The 19,608-nt window shown below is 42.3% G+C and overlaps 1 protein-coding gene across 6 annotated transcripts in view; it reads left to right on the top strand.

Annotated features, from left to right (window-relative positions):
* Positions 1 to 2,486: 2,486 nt before the first annotated feature.
* The window catches only part of LOC306935916 (1-phosphatidylinositol 4,5-bisphosphate phosphodiesterase delta-4-like), a 28,069-nt gene continuing 10,947 nt past the window's right edge, over positions 2,487 to 19,608 (top strand). The window contains exons 1-8 of one of the 6 annotated variants that reach the window (XM_079519264.1): positions 2,793 to 2,807; positions 10,585 to 10,629; positions 10,746 to 10,841; positions 11,238 to 11,396; positions 13,807 to 14,035; positions 15,033 to 15,162; positions 16,406 to 16,637; positions 18,047 to 18,248. In XM_079519264.1, the coding sequence (XP_079375390.1) occupies positions 10,617 to 10,629; positions 10,746 to 10,841; positions 11,238 to 11,396; positions 13,807 to 14,035; positions 15,033 to 15,162; positions 16,406 to 16,637; positions 18,047 to 18,248 (1,061 nt within the window). In that variant the 5' untranslated portion in view covers positions 2,793 to 2,807; positions 10,585 to 10,616. Of the gene's footprint in view, positions 2,581 to 2,792; positions 2,808 to 5,870; positions 6,153 to 9,392; positions 9,465 to 9,523; positions 9,564 to 10,584; positions 10,630 to 10,745; positions 10,842 to 11,237; positions 11,397 to 13,806; positions 14,036 to 15,032; positions 15,163 to 16,405; positions 16,638 to 18,046; positions 18,249 to 19,608 lie in introns of those variants that run through there. The other 5 variants (XM_079519262.1, XM_079519263.1, XM_079519267.1 and 2 more) reach the window with 5 other exon arrangements.

The following is a 19,608-nucleotide window of genomic DNA, read 5'->3' as shown; positions in this document are numbered from 1 at the left end:
TCAGATGTAAAAAAACTTTAAAAAACTTCCCATTTCCAGACTACAGTGGACTAAAGTGGACGCTGGACAAAAATCCCTGCTATGTTTCGACTAGTGTGACATACGCACGCGTCCGGGGAGACCTCCTCTACAACACCACACTGTCCGCTAAGCAGCAGAGGTGTAAAACAAAAATTGGCACCAGGTCAGATGTAAAAAAACTTTAAAAAACTTCCCATTTCCAGACTACAGTGGACTAAAGTGGACGCTGGACAAAAATCCCTGCTATGTTTCGACTAGTGTGACATACGCACGCGTCCGGGGAGACCTCCTCTACAACACCACACTGTCCGCTAAGCAGCAGAGGTGTAAAACAAATATTGGCACCAGGTCACAGGTAAAAAAACATAAAAAAACTTCCCATTTCCAGACTACAGTGGACTAAAGTGGACGCTGGACAAAAATCCCTGCTATGTTTCGACTAGTGTGACATACGCACGCGTCCGGGGAGACCTCCTCTACAACACCACACTGTCCGCTAAGCAGCAGAGGTGTAAAACAAAAATTGGCACCAGGTCAGATGTAAAAAAACTTTAAAAAACTTCCCATTTCCAGACTACAGTGGACTAAAGTGGACGCTGGACAAAAATCCCTGCTATGTTTCGACTAGTGTGACATACGCACGCGTCCGGGGAGACCTCCTCTACAACACCACACTGTCCGCTAAGCAGCAGAGGTGTAAAACAAAAATTGGCACCAGGTCACAGGTAAAAAAACATAAAAACTTCCCATTTCCAGACTACAGTGGATTAAGTGGACGCTGGACAAAAATCCCTGCTATGTTTCGACTAGTGCCAATTTTTGTTTTACACCTCTGCTGCTTAGCGGACAGTGTGGTGTTGTAGAGGAGGTCTCCCCGGACGCGTGCGTATGTCACACTAGTCGAAACATAGCAGGGATTTTTGTCCAGCGTCCACTTTAGTCCACTGTAGTCTGGAAATGGGAAGTTTTTTTATGTTTTTTACCTGTGACCTGGTGCCAATTTTTGTTTTACACCTCTGCTGCTTAGCGGACAGTGTGGTGTTGTAGAGGAGGTCTCCCCGGACGCGTGCGTATGTCACACTAGTCGAAACATAGCAGGGATTTTTGTCCAGCGTCCACTTTAGTCCACTGTAGTCTGGAAATGGGAAGTTTTTTTATGTTTTTTTACCTGTGACCTGGTGCCAATTTTTGTTTTACACCTCTGCTGCTTAGCGGACAGTGTGGTGTTGTAGAGGAGGTCTCCCCGGACGCGTGCGTATGTCACACTAGTCGAAACATAGCAGGGATTTTTGTCCAGCGTCCACTTTAGTCCACTGTAGTCTGGAAATGGGAAGTTTTTTTAAGTTTTTTTACATCTGACCTGGTGCCAATTTTTGTTTTACACCTCTGCTGCTTAGCGGACAGTGTGGTGTTGTAGAGGAGGTCTCCCCGGACGCGTGCATATGTCACACTAGTCGAAACATAGCAGGGATTTTTGTCCAGCGTCCACTTTAGTCCACTGTAGTCTGGAAATGGGAAGTTTTTTAAAGTTTTTTTACATCTGACCTGGTGCCAATTTTTGTTTTACACCTCTGCTGCTTAGCGGACAGTGTGGTGTTGTAGAGGAGGTCTCCCCGGACGCGTGCGTATGTCACACTAGTCGAAACATAGCAGGGATTTTTGTCCAGCGTCCACTTTAGTCTGGAAATGGGAAGTTTTTTTATGTTTTTTTACCTGTGACCTGGTGCCAATTTTTGTTTTACACCTCTGCTGCTTAGCGGACAGTGTGGTGTTGTAGAGGAGGTCTCCCCGGACGCGTGCATATGTCACACTAGTCGAAACATAGCAGGGATTTTTGTCCAGTGTCCACTTTAGTCCACTGTAGTCTGGAAATGGGAAGTTTTTTAAAGTTTTTTTACATCTGACCTGGTGCCAATTTTTGTTTTACACCTCTGCTGCTTAGCGGACAGTGTGGTGTTGTAGAGGAGGTCTCCCCGGACGCGTGCATATGTCACACTAGTCGAAACATAGCAGGGATTTTGTCCAGCATCCACTTTATTAAGTCCATGCACTCCAGTGAATGGACTTGGGCACTCCAGTGCATGGACTTGGGCATTTATCCATTTAGATAACTTTTTTACGTTATTGAATTACTTATTTTTACACAGAAACATAATGTGTGTCTTCACAATAACTGTAATGTAATAACAATACTAATAATGTAATGTAATAATTATTTAATTAACCACGCTTTTATTCTGAAAGCAACCGGATGTCTTAAATTTGCTAGCTCTCTGGCAGGAAGTTCTAGATTTGCCAAAAGAACGGAGCCGATTGTAGGAACCATTAGAAGAGACAAGAGAGGCATTATTTAGATTATTTCCAGTATTATTTTTGACCACTTGGTGGCGGGCTTGAGAAGCACAGCACTGGGTGTGCAATGTGCATTTATAAAGTGACACAGGTGCACTGAGCAGGGCTAGACACAGGGATTGGGGAGCCAAACCGTTCCTACCAGCAGCTCAGCAGCACTCAACAACCACAGACAGACAGAAAGGAAAGAACCATTCAATATAACTGGTATGTTTATGATTTCAACTGCTCACTTCTGTTCAATACATAACACTCAAACTGGATCAAAGACAGAAGACTGGACATCCATCTGTTACTGTTTTCTGTGTGTGTACTGCGTAGGATCACTCCCACCATATACCTGTGAAGTAGGCCTAACTGCTAAGGAGACAATAGGACCTGGCTGGAAGGTGAAATGGTAGTTACATTGATTATGGGCACCTTTCCTTATAATGGTGACTAAAACAGGCAATCTGGTACAAGGGTACAGTTTCCCTCTCCCTTTTCTGTGGATACGCCTACATACTGTAATACTTTCCTACATACTAAATGCATGGTCAGGGACCACATGCAATATCTTCACAGACCACCAGTGGTCCACGAACCCCCAGTTGAAAACTAATGTATTAACACATTAATACATGCAAATGTAAAAAAAATAATTGTACAATATGTTTTCCCGGCGGCAGTGAACGACACCTCCTTTCTATTGCAATTAAAATCTGATGATTTTTCCAGGCCAGTTTTGAAAGAAACCAGTGAGATTCACACACTTTAATGGAAGATTTCAGGACATTTCACATTGTGGTGGCAGTATAGTGGAGGAGCTTAGGGATATTTATGCACAAATTCGTCTAAAAGCGCCAGATTTTGCACAGGGCATGCTCTAATGATTTAGCTAGGGCGCCCGAGCCAGCAACCTTCGGGGTCGCAACAGCGGCCAAATCCATTTGGCCAACAACCTACTGTATAAGGCAAACATTTCTAAATTTGATTATGCTTTAAGTAGCATGTGACGTGTCAAACTAGGAGGTTTTCATGATTAAAATACCAAAGAATGTATATTTAAAATACATTTGTTGTGTATGTTCAAAATACACTTAAAGGGATATTTCACTTTAAAAATGTTTTAGATAAAAGCCTGGTGATGTGAGGTTAGTATTTAGATATTTGATATTAATTGTAGCTGCCCCGCCCCCTTCCTATACAAACCCATTGTAACTTGCAATTTCCATTTTAACAATTTTGTTTTATTTTTCTTTTATTTTTATTTGTTTTGACAGGGACAAAGCTCATTAATCAACATGTCAGTTTTCACCTCAATGTAAATGGGCCAGAGTTAGCCAAAGCTAATTTTCATCTGTAGTCCCTGGGCGGGCTCTTAAAAAATGAATGATAAAAAGAAAGACAGACTGTATAGTGTGCCAGCACACAACACCATGCGTTGATGCCATGTGTGCATATGTGCCAGCACCCAACACTATGTCCATACAAAAACACAATACAATACAGATACAAGAAAGACAGAGAGTGTAGTGTGCCAGCACACAACACCATGCGTTGATGCCATGTGTGCATATGTGCAAGCACCCAACCCTATGTCCATACAAAAACACAATACAATACAATACAGATAAAAGAAAACCATGTTAGATTCATTGAAAACACACAGCCTTTTTTCTGGTGACTCATACTGCCTTTATTAACAATAATGAACGTCAGTGGCGTGCACAGATAGACACTAGGGGGTGCTAGAGCCCCTGCCCTTTTGGCAATGTGCCCTTTTGGAAAAAAAACAAAAAACAAAAAACATTTTTTTCTCTTTTTTTTTTGATTTTTCAAAAATAGCAGACCTACAAGTTCATAGCGCGCCACTCGGTGGCGCGCTATGAACTTGTAGATCTGCTATTTTTCAATAGCTAAAGCATAACATAATGCTAACACCAAAAGGGGTTCCCGCCCAAAATGGATTAAGGCAACCGGCCGGTTCCACGCGCTGCACAAGGTGCCCTTTTTTAACTTGAGCACCTGCCCCTCTAAATGTCTGTGCACGCCACTGTCTGGGAACATGCATAATGTAAGGAAGATGCGTCCTATTTAATTGTATGAACTAGCCGGTTCTCGAATTGAAAATGAACAATAACTATATTGCTTCTTTCGGATAAATATTAGATTTACTTATTGTTTTGTCTCAAACATTGTATGCCATTGACAATGAATGGCCACTTTTGAGTGTTTATCATTGCGTAAAAACGAGACAAAAGTGAGGACGCAAATTGTGAATGAGATGATATGATGATGTATGATGATAAGAGTGCCCCTCACTTCTCTTCACGTGGGTGTGATTTTTTATACTCAAAGATAATGGAAATACATATTTCAAATACATGTAACAGAAATACTAACCATCTCCCTCAAGGATGAACACCACTGATTTTGGTGACCCCATTGGCCTTTCCTGTACTTCTACACAATATCTCAAAATCGAATTAATTAAAGCTGCTAGCCATTGACCAGCAAGGAAGTGGACCGTGGACAGCATAATTAGACTCAGCAAATAATAGTTAGTGGACAATGCACATGGAGCAAATGAAGAACAAAAACTTAATAATCTAACTAAACTATTTGGCACATAGGCTATGACATAGCCATGCACGTTCTAGTCTTATTGATCAGCATTGATTGGTCTCCCAGAGTCGATTTCGGTCGATTAGACCTCCATGATGAAGGTCTAACTCTAATCGACCGAAACGTCGACCCAATAAAGAGCAACATTTTGGCAAGTGTCTGACGGTGTGCGGGACCCTTTCTTTGTTTTTCAAAGATACCCTTTTTATAGAGGCAGAAACTAAATTGACACAGAATGGTATCCTAGTGTCAAGCAGCATAACATATAATGGCAGACATGATTGATTTTCTTTTCACTTGTTTTGTTTCCTCTCTTCATGCCTACTTCATTATTTTCCTCGAGTGCAAATGTCTTTTGTACGTTTAAAAAAAAAATCAGATCATATAAATGATGCATCATGCGAAATATTAACATATTACAATAACCCACACCTCCCTCCAACCCCGCTAGAAACACACTATGTATTGTATACACATGTAATAAAACCTCATATAATATGACAACTGTATATCAACGTAGCGCAGACGAAACAAAAATAAAACAAATACACACATATAAAGTACCTATATGTATTATGTACATGAGTGCAGTCCTCTTGTGTAATCTGGTCTAATACATAATACACAGATTCTGCTTGAGGCACTGCAACCAAGGGAGAGTGGAGAATCCAGTTGGATCAGAGCAGAGAGGCGGTGCAATTATTTGAAGGCAGAGCCAGGGAGGGTGCAGGGAATAGGGATGGGAGTACTGTGGGAGTGTGGGTGTGGCCATAGAGCAGAGGAAGGAAGGAAGGCTGGGGGGGGGGGGGGGGGGGGGGAGGAGTGTACCAGCATGCAGCAATGTTGACTGGGAGTCAAGTTTCCCTGTCCCAGCCTGGTGGGGTGGAGAGAGGCTGAGCCAGATTTTCCTTTGGACGCTCCCAGTCTCTTAAGGCTTCGTGCTGGGATTGCAGTCCCCAGGCAGCTGGAGCTCAGCATAGGACCAACCATACATACACCAGCGCAGCATACACACCACTCTGGACCACCTTGTAGGCCAGCCGAAACAGGGTGGTACCACCCCCAGTCATTTTGAGGCACTCTCTGGGAGAGCTCTCTATCACAGCATAGCCTTCTCTGGAAATCTTTGCAACACTTCCATGCTCAGACATAGTAAGATCCCTTCGTTTTTGGTAAGTACGACTCTTTCCCCTTTAAAACATACAAAGTTTGGGTTTGAATCTTTGAAGTTTTAGCAGTGATTCATTGACGACCTTTGTGTTTCTTCTGTTGATGGGGTTGTGCTGGCTGTTTTGATTCTGTCTCATATTTCAGTCTCTGGTTCCAATTAGCTGAGAGCAAAGCTTGCATATTGCTTCCTAGGGCTGGATCATCATGCTTATGATTCCTGAGTTTATTGGACAATTGGGCAATAGGGGCATGCTACTTTATGTTTGGGTTTGTGCACAAAGAAATAGCCTTGGTTAAGAACAAGGGAACCATAAAATACTCACATCACATCACCAAGCAGTAAATGCAACATTCCATATCGTGCAACATAGAAATGAATGAAAACATAGTGTTACAACTGCAAGCCACTCCTGATGACTTACTTGTTTATTCTGAATGACATAATCAATGTGATACATACATGCTGTGTGTGTGTGTGTGTGTGTGTGTGTGTGTGTGTGTGTGTGTGTGTGTGTGTGTGTGTGTGTGTGTGTGTGTGTGTGTGTGTGTGTGTGTGTGTGTGTGTGTGTGTGTGTGTGTGTACAGTATGTGTATCCAGTATGTAGCCCTGCGTGACTCATCTCCCCCAAAGCAAGTGTCCAGCATTCATGAATCATCATTGTCCTCAAAATAACTCCACATAAAATGTGGCTGTGTTTGTAATCTGAAAGCATATGACCTGGCCAGAGGAGCAGGGTGTGTTTAATTTATCTCTATAGTGCATAACCAAATTATTGCCCAAGAAACAAAATAGCCTCACTCCACTGTCTGACACTCTCACTTGACTGAAAGACACCAAATAGAAAAGCATGATATACTTAATAGCATGATATACTTAAAAGAAGAGAGTCTATAAAGGGAGGGGTCATGGAAAATGTAGTGGTGGCTAGCCGCAGTTGTGGTGTTAGAACAAAAAATAAATAAAATGATGAATGTGCTCCCTCTATCATTCGCCTCACTGGCAGTTGCATAGCTCTGGAAACATTTTGTAATTCTCACTTATAGTGTGTGTGTGTGTGTGTGTGTGTGTGTGTGTGTGTGTGTGTGTGTGTGTGTGTGTGTGTGTGTGTGTGTGTGTGTGTGTGTGTGTGTGTGTGTGTGTGTGTGTGTGTGTGTGTGTGTGTGTGTGTGTGTGTGTGTGTGTGTGTGTGTGTGGAGAAAGGGGGGGCTGTAAGGAGTGAGGGTTATCAGAGGTTATTGGGAACACCCCCCAGACCCCCCCCCCCCCCCCCCCCCCCCCACACACACACACACACACACACACACAGACGTTCATATAGATTATACGGCCATCCCGTTGGACAATAAAAGGAAAAAGATTGCTGCAAGACAGGAACTCATGGAGACAGGCATCACAGGCCTCGTTGTTATTCATCCACAAAACCTTTTTCAGATAGCTGCAGTTGACCATGATAGCCAAATCTATGTTGTGGTTATCATTTTCCAGTTGAGTTAAGCATGTTCCTGAGAAGTGTTTCCATAGCAGGGGTGGACTGGCCACAGGACGTACCGGTCATATTACCGGTGGGCCACGACCGTAGGGGGGCCCTCAAGTTATGATATGATAAAAATAAAGAAAGATTGTCAGGCAGGCAAAGTGACAGACAAATAAACCCTCTTCTATCTTGAATCATTTTGCCAGCATTCTTGTGAGATCAACAAAGGCTTGTGTAGTTTGTCTGTTGGTTTGTATCATTTATGTTGTTCTGTAAAAGTGGTGGTATTAGGGCTTGTTTGTTTGTGTGTGCCTCGACGGAGCGGGTGGTAGAGTTTCTGCTATTTGTGCGCTGGTTGTGGTGGGCCGGTCTGGGCCAAATTCGCCCGAAAATGACCAGGCCGAATTTTTGTCCCAGTCCAGCCCTGTTCCATAGAGATAATTCAGTATTATGTTCTAAAATGCCATGGTCCTATTAGATCAGCTGGGAAACAATACTTTCTATATTTGGCTACCTATGATAAAAAAATAAAGGTACAGAATGTTGCAACACTCATGCTATTACAATATAGATACATTATTTCGGATATAACCCGTTGAATAAATCACTTGCATTTACTCATGTTAATCCATGAAAAGTAAAATGCAACCAATTGTCTTAAACTTAAACCCAGTTCACTTGACCTGAGGGGGCTCTGTATTTTATTTGGTCTGCTCTTTGACTTCCCTCCAAAATGGCTTCCTAGTCAATCAATCTACAAGCTCGAAGTCGCAGCAACACTGCAGGTTGTGGCATGTTGTAGATCTGCTATTTAATTATCTCTCTCTTTTTTTTTGCAAATATATAAAGAGAAATACAATCAAGAGCATTATTTCCTAGTAAAATGTATTAGCCTATAACAGGTTCAGCTAAATTGAGATCATTAGCCTGTCCAACATCGTCAGATACAGTACCTAAACTTGATTATTCAGCATTTTTCTGTATTAGGGTTGAAACAGGGTCAGCTGATCGTCTGTGGTTTTCTTCAGTGATTCAGCAAACTGTCCACATGAGATGCCAAAAACATCACCGAGCACAAATGCAACGTTTCATATCGTACAACATAGAAATTAATGAAAGGATCCAGTTTGACAACCGCAATTAAGCCTGATGGCTTTATTGGCTTACTTGTTTATTCTGAATAGGCTACATTAATCAATGTGATATGTGCACGCGCGTGTGTGTGTGCGTGTGTTTTTGTGTTTGTGTGAGTATACAGTGTGTGTGTGTGTGCATTCTTGGCTGCACACGCACGCACACACACACACACACACACACACACACACACACACACACACACACACACAGGGAGAGAGAGAGAGAGAGAGAGAAGCGAGAGAGAGAGAGAAGAGAGAGAGAGAGAAGCGAGAGAGAGAGAGAGAGAGACACTCACACTGTTGACACATCCAGCCACCTCCTTCCCTCCTCCACAGAGGGAGGGAGGGACAGAGAGAGAGAGAGATATACTTTATATATTGGCTGTATGTGCAGCAATAAATCACATGATGTAAATCTATGAATTTGCCTAGAGAACCCCAAACTGAATTCCCGTACCAGCAGCAGGGACAACCATGTGTGAGAGATCTGAAAGTGAAAGTTATACATGTATGTGGCACTCATGACTCTGTCATGAGCAAGCCAAGGCGGTCAGTGAACCCCTAATTGAACTCAGTTGAAGTCTATCAGACTATCAGGCTACTTTTGTATCATGGCTGCTTAGCTTTATCGGTAGCTATATATTACAGTCTGTGTGTATTAATTACACAGAGTCGGCTACTAATGATTTCTGATCTACTGTGGGTGAGCTGCAGACGAATTTATTTAGTTGGCAGAGACGCGGACGGAGAATAAAGCCAAGAGATAGCCGAATGCATGTTTGTTTTTTATTTATTCTTTCAGGTGGGTAAATGTCACTGACTTTAGGCACCTTCATATTTTGTAAGTAACCTTTAATACAGGCGGAATGTGCACCGGATAGGCATAATTTGAGGATACCGTTAGCCTAACTATAAGGGACGCAATGTCATTATTATGCTAACGTTTAACGTTAGCTTCCCATGGATTTAAGCATAATAATAGTAGCCTAATAATAATTATAATAATATTATAATACAAATAATAAAATACTAATACAAATAATAATAAAACAACAATAGTACCGGTAGCTATATATGTGTAAGGTTTTAAGGACTATAGGGGTCGTGACTTATGGATGTTGTCGAGTTGATATGCTGATTCATTGTATGGTGCTGCTGACTCACTGACAGATTTTTCCGAGATTCAGGTAGTCTACTGTAGAAGTCAGACACAACGCGTCGTAGGTCGTAGCATATTCATGCACCGCAACGTGAGCTTCGGCGAGCGGAGCGACACCGTCGTACGGAGAAGTAGCTATTGGCCTACGTTACTGAATATAATGTATAGGCCTATATCCAAGTCAATGTAAATGGCATGAAGTATACACATTGTTAACAATAATGCTGTTACTGACTGTGTAGATCAGGGTTGATCACACACAGCTGCATGGTGCTTCAGAATTGATCAGTTATCATTATTTTTCAGTCTACAGTAGCCTAGTAGCCTACCTACACCAAGAAGAGTCAAGATCAATGATCATGATTGTCATGAATGATCCCCTCCAGGCAGCATATAGGGATATGGGGTCATGGCATGGGGTTAAGGGTGTAAGTATTTTAAACCCGTCTTATGGAAACTGTTATTCTCTCAAGTTACAGGGGGAAAACTGGGGAATATTTACATACCGTTTATATAAGGTGCTATAAAGTAACAATGTAATTCAGGGGTGCAGTGGATGAAAACCACTGGTGTATTATCTGAACAAATGCATGCCATGCTGAATTCAGGGCGGAAAAAGCATCCTAATATTAGAACATTTTCCTATTTCTATTTTTTTTTGCAGCAAATTCCGTTTGGCACAAGTGAAGGATAGCGATGAATCCTTCAGGTGAGTAGGCCTGAATCCTATATATTCAAATATTCCTATTATTGATTCAAACTGAATTTTCAGATGACAGTTTATAGGCTATAGTATTTTTTTTTCCTTTCGGCTGTTCCCTTTAGGGGTCGCCACAGCGAATCTTCTGCCTCCATCTCACCCTGTCCTCTGCCTCCTCTTACTTGTTGGATTCCAGACAAACATGGATTGTACAGCCCAAAGTGATTTAAAACTTCAGTTAATCAGATGACATCTGATTAACATCTTGCACCATAAAGTGTTTAATGAGTTGCTGATTGCAACGCAGTGAATCATATCTTAACCCATTTTGACCTGAGATCAGATTCTAAAAATGTCTTCTACATCCTGACAGTTTTCTGAAAAAGCTATGTTTCTATGTCAGTCGTTCTTCGATTTAAAAAAAATAGCACACCTACAAGCTCGTAGCGCGCCACTCGGTACGAGCTTGTAGATCTGCTATTTTTCTTGCTAACACCAAAAGGGGCTCCCGCCCAAAATGGGTTAAGCAAATTGTATTCACTTACATGTTAATTTTTGTGACATGCAATGTTCTGTGGTGATTGATTGATTGATTGATTGTTTAACTGACTTCCCAGGTGTCCAAGATGATGAAGACCTCAGGGTGATGATGGCGGGCTCGACGCTGAGGAAGGTCAAGTCACGTTCCTGGAAGAAGCAGAGACATTTCCGTCTCCTTGAAGATAGGGCGACTATCTGGTACAAGTCCAGGTGGGCAGGAAGGGGCCACTCCACATGTGAGTAGTATACAGCACTGAGGGTTATTTGTGTGTATCTTGTTTTTTATATATATTTTTGATAGATACACAGTAAGTCGACAGGAATCGGGAGAGAGATGGGGGGAAGACACTGGTGTAAAGTAACTAAGTAGCTATATTTACTACAGTCCAATACTACCAGTAAGACGCCTGAGGGTGAGACGCGCTCCATATATGGCCAGTGCACGCGCAGAAAAGGTCGTCGGGATCGGGACTCGAACCCGCAACACGCTGTCAGACTGGATTACCAGCCTTGGTGCCTGGACCATTAGGCCGGCCCAGGCCATTTGTGTGTATCTTGTGTTCTGCTGTTCTGCAGTAATGACATATTGACCACTCATAATAACACATGTCTCCTCAGAAATAAATCTCGCTGGCCCAGGCGGCTGGCGTAGCTGCCTTGGCACCTATAGGCTGCTACCTGACAGCGTGTCGCCAGTTCGACTACCGATCCCAACAACCTTTGCTGCGTGTCACTCCCCATCTCTCTCTCCCCATTTCCTATCAGTCTACTATCTCTATCAATAAAGGCAGAAAAAGCTCTATCTTTAGAAATAAACATCACTCACTTTATTATCAAAATTGATCAATTATCCGCAATCTAATCTAATATAATACATCCATATCCTTCCGCTTATCCGGAGGAGGTAACAGTTCCAAAAGACAATCCCAGAGTTCCCTTTAATATCGTCTCATACTTTTCAGGATTTCAATTAAAAAAATAGGAAAAGTAGCAGATCTACAAGATCAAAGCTTGTACTGTAGATACAACTACTTTTGATGCTTTTGTGTGATGCTGTAGTATGATCTTGTAGGGCATTCATTTAAGAATAAACTTCTGCCTGACAGCAACAGTATAGTACATTTTGTCATACTCTATATTGTAAACATAGACTATCGCCCAGGCACTTGTGGCCTGGGGTTGTTTATTGAGGGAAACCACAAATGCTCAGGAGATAGTGTGTTAATCACATACACACTGCAGGGCCGGCGCTATAGTCGACAATGGTGGGGGGCGAGTGCATTAGGTGGACGCACGGGCGATGCCCCGGGCCTGCATACACAAATGTTTATTTAGAGATCAGGAGAAGATAGCGTTTGAGCAAGGCAGCAAGCCAAACTTCAGCAGCCAAACGGCCATTCAGGCCTGAGGATGACAGCTCAGAGAGCAGTGGCAGACAGAAGAAAAGCTTGGGGACCCATACCACAGAGATTGCTTGTCCCAGGGACCAGAATTTGGTGCTACACCCCTGGCTACTGTCTGTATACCTGTGGTAACCCTTTAGGTTAACCACTTCCACTCCTATTTTGGGCATGTCCAACATGGCCAACTTATTATTTTTTTTGCTATTTGTCGTACGACTCATATATGTCAAACTCAAGGCCCGGGGGCCAAATCAGGCCCGTGGATGAATTATCTTTGGCCCGCGGGATGATATTTAATTAGTATTAGAACTGGCCCTCTGGTATATTGCACGGACCACCATAATACTACAAGTCCGACAATTCACTGCAAGTGCATTGGCACATATCACATACTATGAAATCAGTGCTTGGTGAGGAAACTGAGCTTAATAATAATGCATTTTCAGTTTTAAATGCATTTACTTTTTTGCTGTTTGCCTGGGACGTCCTCATGACCGCGGTGCCCGTGTGTTGAAACACAGTCCGGCCCTCGACCTCGACCGATTTCTTTATTTTGTCCCACTGTGTATTTGAGTTTGACGTACGTGATTCGAACACCAGGCTCCTATTCGCCAAATAAACACGCAACCAATAGGGCTGAGCCCGATTGGCAGGACTGTTACGGACCGGGTCTTGGCTGGGGGCGGGCTACACACACACAACACACTCATTCCTTCATGTCCATGGACCATGACTATCCTACTTTTATAAACAATTCATTGCTGTATAATTACCTACAGTAAGCCTATGGGCTCTGTTTTCGTCCATAAACCCCTTATCTACTTTGCCTAGTTTTTTTATTACTATTTTGAAAAACATTTTTGAATAGTTAAAATAGCCAATCTACATCGACACGTTGTGAGCTTGTTGATTGGCTATTTTAAAAATTCAAAAATGTTTTTCAAAATAGTAAAAAAGGCAAAGTAGTTTAGAGATAAGGGGTGGACGAAAATAGAGCCCATCTCATTATAACTAAATAACTCCCCCAGCATAAATGTGTTAATATAGCGTCACAACGATTTGATTAAAAAGCGAACATTACGAACTCAAATCTTTGCTTCCGGAGATCCCTTGCACAAAATATTGTGAGATTGGGGGTGGGGGGGGGGGGGGGGGGGGGGGTGGTACATCTTGGGGGTCGTTGACATAAAAGGTTTTGAGAGGCACTGATCTATTCCATTGCCATGCATGGACATGCTCTCAGTCTCTGTGAGCGATGTGGAGGCGGTGCGGGAGGGCCACCAGTCAGAGCTGCTGATGAGCATCGCCGAGGAGTTCCCCGCAGAGCGCTGCTTCACCCTGGTGTTCCACGGCCGCCAGGGGAACCTGGACCTGGTGGCTGACACGCCCCAGGAGGCACGGGCCTGGGTCAATGGCATGCGCAAGCTGATCCACAAGGCCGAAAACATGGACGAGAAAGAGAGGCTCGACCAGTATCCTTCGAGTTGTTGTGTTCTTCCCCCGATAAGTGCAGTGGGTTTTATTCGGGCCTGTTCTCGATGGATTGATTGATTGATTGAATTTATTGTTAGAGATTACAGACAGTTCTTGTGCAGCGAGTGGAGAAGTCACAAATAAAAAATACAGAAGATAAATAAATGCATAGTAAGTTTTGCAGAGCCGGTACGGAAAGGATTTAGGTTATTGATAGTGTAGGGAGGGAGTGGGGTCAATGTGGGGGTGGAGTTTGTTTTCGTCAGGGTGTGGGTGGGCTTCATGGATGGAGGAGATGGTGTGGATGTGTGTGATGGTAGGGCAGCGGTGGCCCTATCCCCGGCCCGATCCCCGGACCGGCACGTTAAAAGTACCACCGCTGAAGTGCCCTTGAGCAAGGCATTGAACCCCTACCATGAAATGTTCTATGAGCAGGGTGTGGCTGTAAACAAGCATCTCGAGCTTAGTCCACTTCCCTGGGTAAACAAAGAACTTTGCTTTGTGTTGAACTGACTCCACTGGTTTGATTTTTGTGTTGCTGTGGTGACTGTTTTTATGCAGCAAAACAGAAGGTGATGATAATATTGACACTGCTGGAGAGTATAATAGTAATACCATGGCTAACGATAAACAAATTATCATGCTGTTTAGGCTTATACCATTTAGACCTGAGACCGATTCTGAAAAACTTCAAATATATTCTACAGGCTCACAACATGTCGCATCGTGAGTTCGTCACATGCTGTGAGATTGTACATCTTCTATTTTTGCTATTTTTGTTCGCCAACTCAGCGTATGAGTAGCACGGCTTTGGTACGGCAAGTCGGCTCTAGCTCAATGTAACAGGGACAGACTCCCACGACTTACCGGCTGATACCGACAATAAGCCACTCCCCTGAGTCATGACCTACTTACTTGAGAAGATTTTTTTTAATTTTAAAAATCCAGGATAGACAATTGAAGCACACATTGGAGTTGACCTTAGCCACACCTCAGGTGGGTGGGGGACTGGTTTCAGAAGGCTGACAAGAACAAAGATGGGCGGATGAACTTCAAGGAGGTGCGTACACTGCTCAAGATGATGAACACCGACATGGAGGAGAGCCATGCTTTGCACCTCTTCACGGTAAGCTCCTCACACCCAATCTTTTTGGCAGTGGTGGAAAAGGTATCAATACTGCAATGGTGAAATACATCCGCAAGTAAAAGTCTGGAATTCAAAATGTACTTGAGTAATAGTACAAAAGTATTGACATCAAAGTGTACTTAACGTAGCAAAAATAAAAGTATTCATTATGCAGATTGTCCCATTTCAAGTTATCAAATGTATACAAATCCTTTTGTAAATAGCACAATGCTGTGTCTTAAAACAGGCTTTTTTAAATAAATAAATAAATATCCTTTTAGAGTAAAAGAATAAAGCAAATTCACCGGAATAAAAACACAGTCTTCAAACAGACTAGAGTCGACATTGTTTTTTGGAGATCTTCTATTTTCAAATGGCCGAAATGTATAGCGCTGAAGTGTTTATATGTTTTATATAGTTAATCAAAATCTACAAAGTAACTAGTAACTAAAGTTTTCACATAACGGTAGTGGAGAAGAAATAAAAGTATTGTAAATTGTAAATACTCAAGTAAAGTACAAATACCTCAAAAATGTATTATACATAAGTAAATGTAAGCAAAGCAAAGCAAAGTTCTTTGTTTACCCAGGGAAGTGGACTAAGCTCGAGATGCTTGTTTACAGCTTGTTTACAGCCACACCCTGTACTTGTTGCTTTCCACCACTACTCACACCCAATCTTTTCGGTACCTCAAAATGTGTTTCCAGATGACAGGATTCCATTAATGTTTTATCCATGAATGGTAAATGGTGCATTTATATAGTGCCTTTGTCCAAAGTGATTTACAATGTGGATTACATTCAGATAAAACGGCTGCCTGTTCTTTTCACAATATTTTAACTTGACGAAACAAATCAAAATTAAACTGAAATAGTCAACATGAAGTCAAAACAAAATAAAAATCACACCTGTGTGAAGTAAGTGGTGCAACTCCGTGTTTGCGTCCCCGGGGACACAAAGCTCTTTAATGAAGTGGTTGCACCACTTCAAAATGTAAATTAATAAAAATGGTCCTGTTAAAACTGAGAATGCATTTGTGTCATTTTAGATTTTTGCGTTGATTATTCAAAAATAGCAGATGTACAAGCTCACAGCACTGTGAGCTTGCAGAGCTTGCACATCTGCTATTTTTGAAAATCTTCTAAAAAATGTTGAAAGTGTGAGAACCACTGATTTAGAAGGCATTTGTAGAATGGGCCTCATGGTCTTTGTGATGGTTAATTATTGACCAATTGATCCAAAGATGGCCGACAAGTCAGACAGCGACTCCCTGGAGATGGAGGAGTTTGTGCAGTTCTACAGGATGCTGACACAGAGGGACGAGGTGTGGAAGGTGTTCCAGGATTTCTCTGCAGACGCAGAGAGGCTGACACTGGACGAGCTGCAGAGCTTCCTCACCCAGGAGCAGCAGGAAGGGGAGCGCAGCACACAGTATGCCCAGGAGCTCATTGACCGCTACGAACCGTCTGATATAGGTAGAGACGCCTAAACGGCAAGGTTGTTAATAATAGTTGTGAAATGTTAACACATTTTCAGTTTTTATTTTTATTTCCTTTTGACTTTGACATGTTTATCGATTTCAGTTTGTTTAAATTAAAATGCCTTAACCCATTTTGGGGGCGGGAACCCTTTTTGGTGTTAGCATTATGTTATGCTTTAGCTATTGAAAAATAGCAGATCTACAGATCTAGCAGATCTACAGACCTACAAGCTCTGCTATTTTTGAAAAATCGAAGAACGACTGACATAGAAACATAGCTTTTTCAGAAAACTGTCAGGATGTAGAAGACATTTTTAGAATCTGATCTCAGGTCAAAATGGGTTAACTAACTTTATTATTGTAGTTTTGGTTATTTTGTTAGTTCTGGTTAAATATAAAATAACCCTGGTAAAGGTACACCTTGTGGCTTGTCTCCATACTGGAGGTCTGGCATGTTGATCATGACCCACAGTATACTTATAACTGACATATTGATTTTCAAAAGGTGGCTTGTTTGATTTTTGTGTAAGCCACTGGATTCCATTCATTTCAGTACGATAGAAAGATCTAGAGACTTGAAACTTGCTTGAGATTGCTAAATCAACATGCAAAACTGGCACAGGCTTGTTTGTGTCAAGATTACATTGTCATTGCATGTGTTAAAATGGATTGAGTTTTGAACAAAATTCAAAAGTCCATGACTTATTAATGCAATGAATATTTAACCAACATTCGCTCAATTATTCTAGAAAGTTCAGGGATCTTTTAATGACTTTGTAGAAGATTTAAACAAACGCCACATTTTTAAATAAAGCTATGTTTATGTATGACATATGGCCAAAGATGAATAGATGATCATAATAATATAATAATTATAATACTATGTAGCCTACCGTGATGTAATGGAATCTATGTTAATTGTCAGAGCTGAACTATTGATCCACAAAACTCAACTGTCTCTGAACCAGTTACCAGAGTATTCTGAATGTGTCGAAACCTCATGTCCAAAATTCAATTAAAAGCAGCAAAAGTAGCAGATCTACAAGCTCGAAACGCGGTGCGAAGCGACACACTTTGAGCTTGTGGATCTGTTACTTTTGATACGTTTGTGTGTGACGCTGTAGTATGATCAAGTAGGACATTCATTTTTAGGACATTCATTTGCCCTATTTTTTATTTCCTTTTGACTTTGACATGTTTATCGATTTCAGTTTGTTTAAATTAAAATGCCTTTTGGTGTTAGCATTATGTTCAACCCATAATCATACTACAGCATTGTGTCAAACGCTGTAGTATGATCAAGTAGGACATTCATTTTTAGGACATTCATTTACCCTCCCACGAAAAGCTAAAACATGGAGATAAGAGGTTTCAGCAACAACGTCCTCTCTCTCTCGTCTGCAGCCAAGCAGCAGGGGGCCATGTCTCTGGACGGCTTCCAGATGTACCTGTGCTCCAAGGACGGCTCCATCTTTCGACCCGGCTGTCGGGAGCGCCAGCAGGACCTGAGCCAGCCGCTGAGCCACTACTTCATCTCCTCCTCCCACAACACCTACCTGATGGACGACCAGCTCCGAGGGCAGAGCAGCCTGGAGGCCTACATCCAGTTAGTTGGTTCCCAAACTTTTCAGATTGAGACCCAAAAGAGAGATTAAACGTTTGCCTGGGACCCAAACGAATACCAACGAACTCGCCTCAAAACAAAGTCGCACCGGGCGTACATCCGGCGTAACTTCTAAAGACTGGTATTCCTAAACATAACCTAAGTAAGCTATGCTTAAACGATTAAACGTAACCTTATTCCTAACCTTAACCTCAGAAAACCGGTGCCAAAAGCTAACCCTATTCCTAAATTTATCCCCAGTAAAAGTATGCCTAACACTAAACTTATGTTTACCGTTATTGTCTCCACCAGGCCAAAGACATGGGGAGAGAGTATGTTTTGCACTCCGTCCGTGTGTCCGTGTGTGTGTGTGTGTGTGTGTGTGTGTGTGTGTGTGTGTGTGTGTGTGTGTGTGTGTGTGTGTGTGTGTGTGTGTGTGTGTGTGTGTGTGTGTGTGTGTGTGTGTGTGTGTATCACTATCTCTATAGTAGTATAGTCATGTGTTCAAGCCGGATCTGTCCGATATTTCATATTCCATCCTAATTGGCTAACATTGGCTTTCGAAGTTTGCAGGATTGGCCCGTTTTGAACAAAAAGCCTCAAATCATGAACACAGTGTGCAATTTACGTGAAATCTTTCACGGACTTTCCTACTAGGCTGAGGAATATATCCCACCCTTTTCACATTGGCCTGTTATAGCGCCACCAACAGGTGGATTTTTGCAAAACACATTTTTGGAACAAAATGCCTCAAATTATCCAATTGCCATACAAGGCGTGAGAAAGAAATGGCACCCTTTTCACATTGGCCTATTATAGCACCACCAGGAGGCCACAACCTGACCTGCCCTGGTGGAGACTTGTGCCCCGAGGGGCACTTTATCTAGTAATTATTGTTTTATTTATGGAATTTCTTAGATTTGTTTGTTCTAACAAAATTTTACATTTTGTTTAAAAAAAATGATATACTTTTCTAAATGTAGGAAAATAAAATAGATTTTGTTTGTGCTCTAATCGTGAGTGACCCGTAGAAATTGGTCCGTGACCCACAAATGTGTCCCCACCCACTGTTTGGGAATCAGTGCAGTAAGGCAGGGGTTCTTAAAGTGGGGTCCGGGGACGTCCCCCCAGTGGTCCTTCCAGGGGGCCCCCCAGCTAAATGAGTTAATATAGCATCAATCGGTTTAACCACTTTATTTAGGTGAGGCCTTTAGGAGGGCCATTATAATCGACCACTCCTGAATGAAGTGCCTGGTGCTGGGAGTCTGGTACAACGCACAGGTCCTGGGCCTGGTGAGAGCAGGAGTGGACCTGGTGAGACGTAGGAGGGGCCCGGACAGGAGTCAACCCACAGAGCCTAGTC

This window comes from Electrona antarctica (genome assembly GCF_951216825.1).
Source record: "Electrona antarctica genome assembly, chromosome: 13".
NCBI lineage: Eukaryota > Metazoa > Chordata > Actinopteri > Myctophiformes > Myctophidae > Electrona > Electrona antarctica.
Note: the sequence above shows the minus strand (reverse complement) of the source record. Positions and strands in the feature narration are given on the sequence as shown.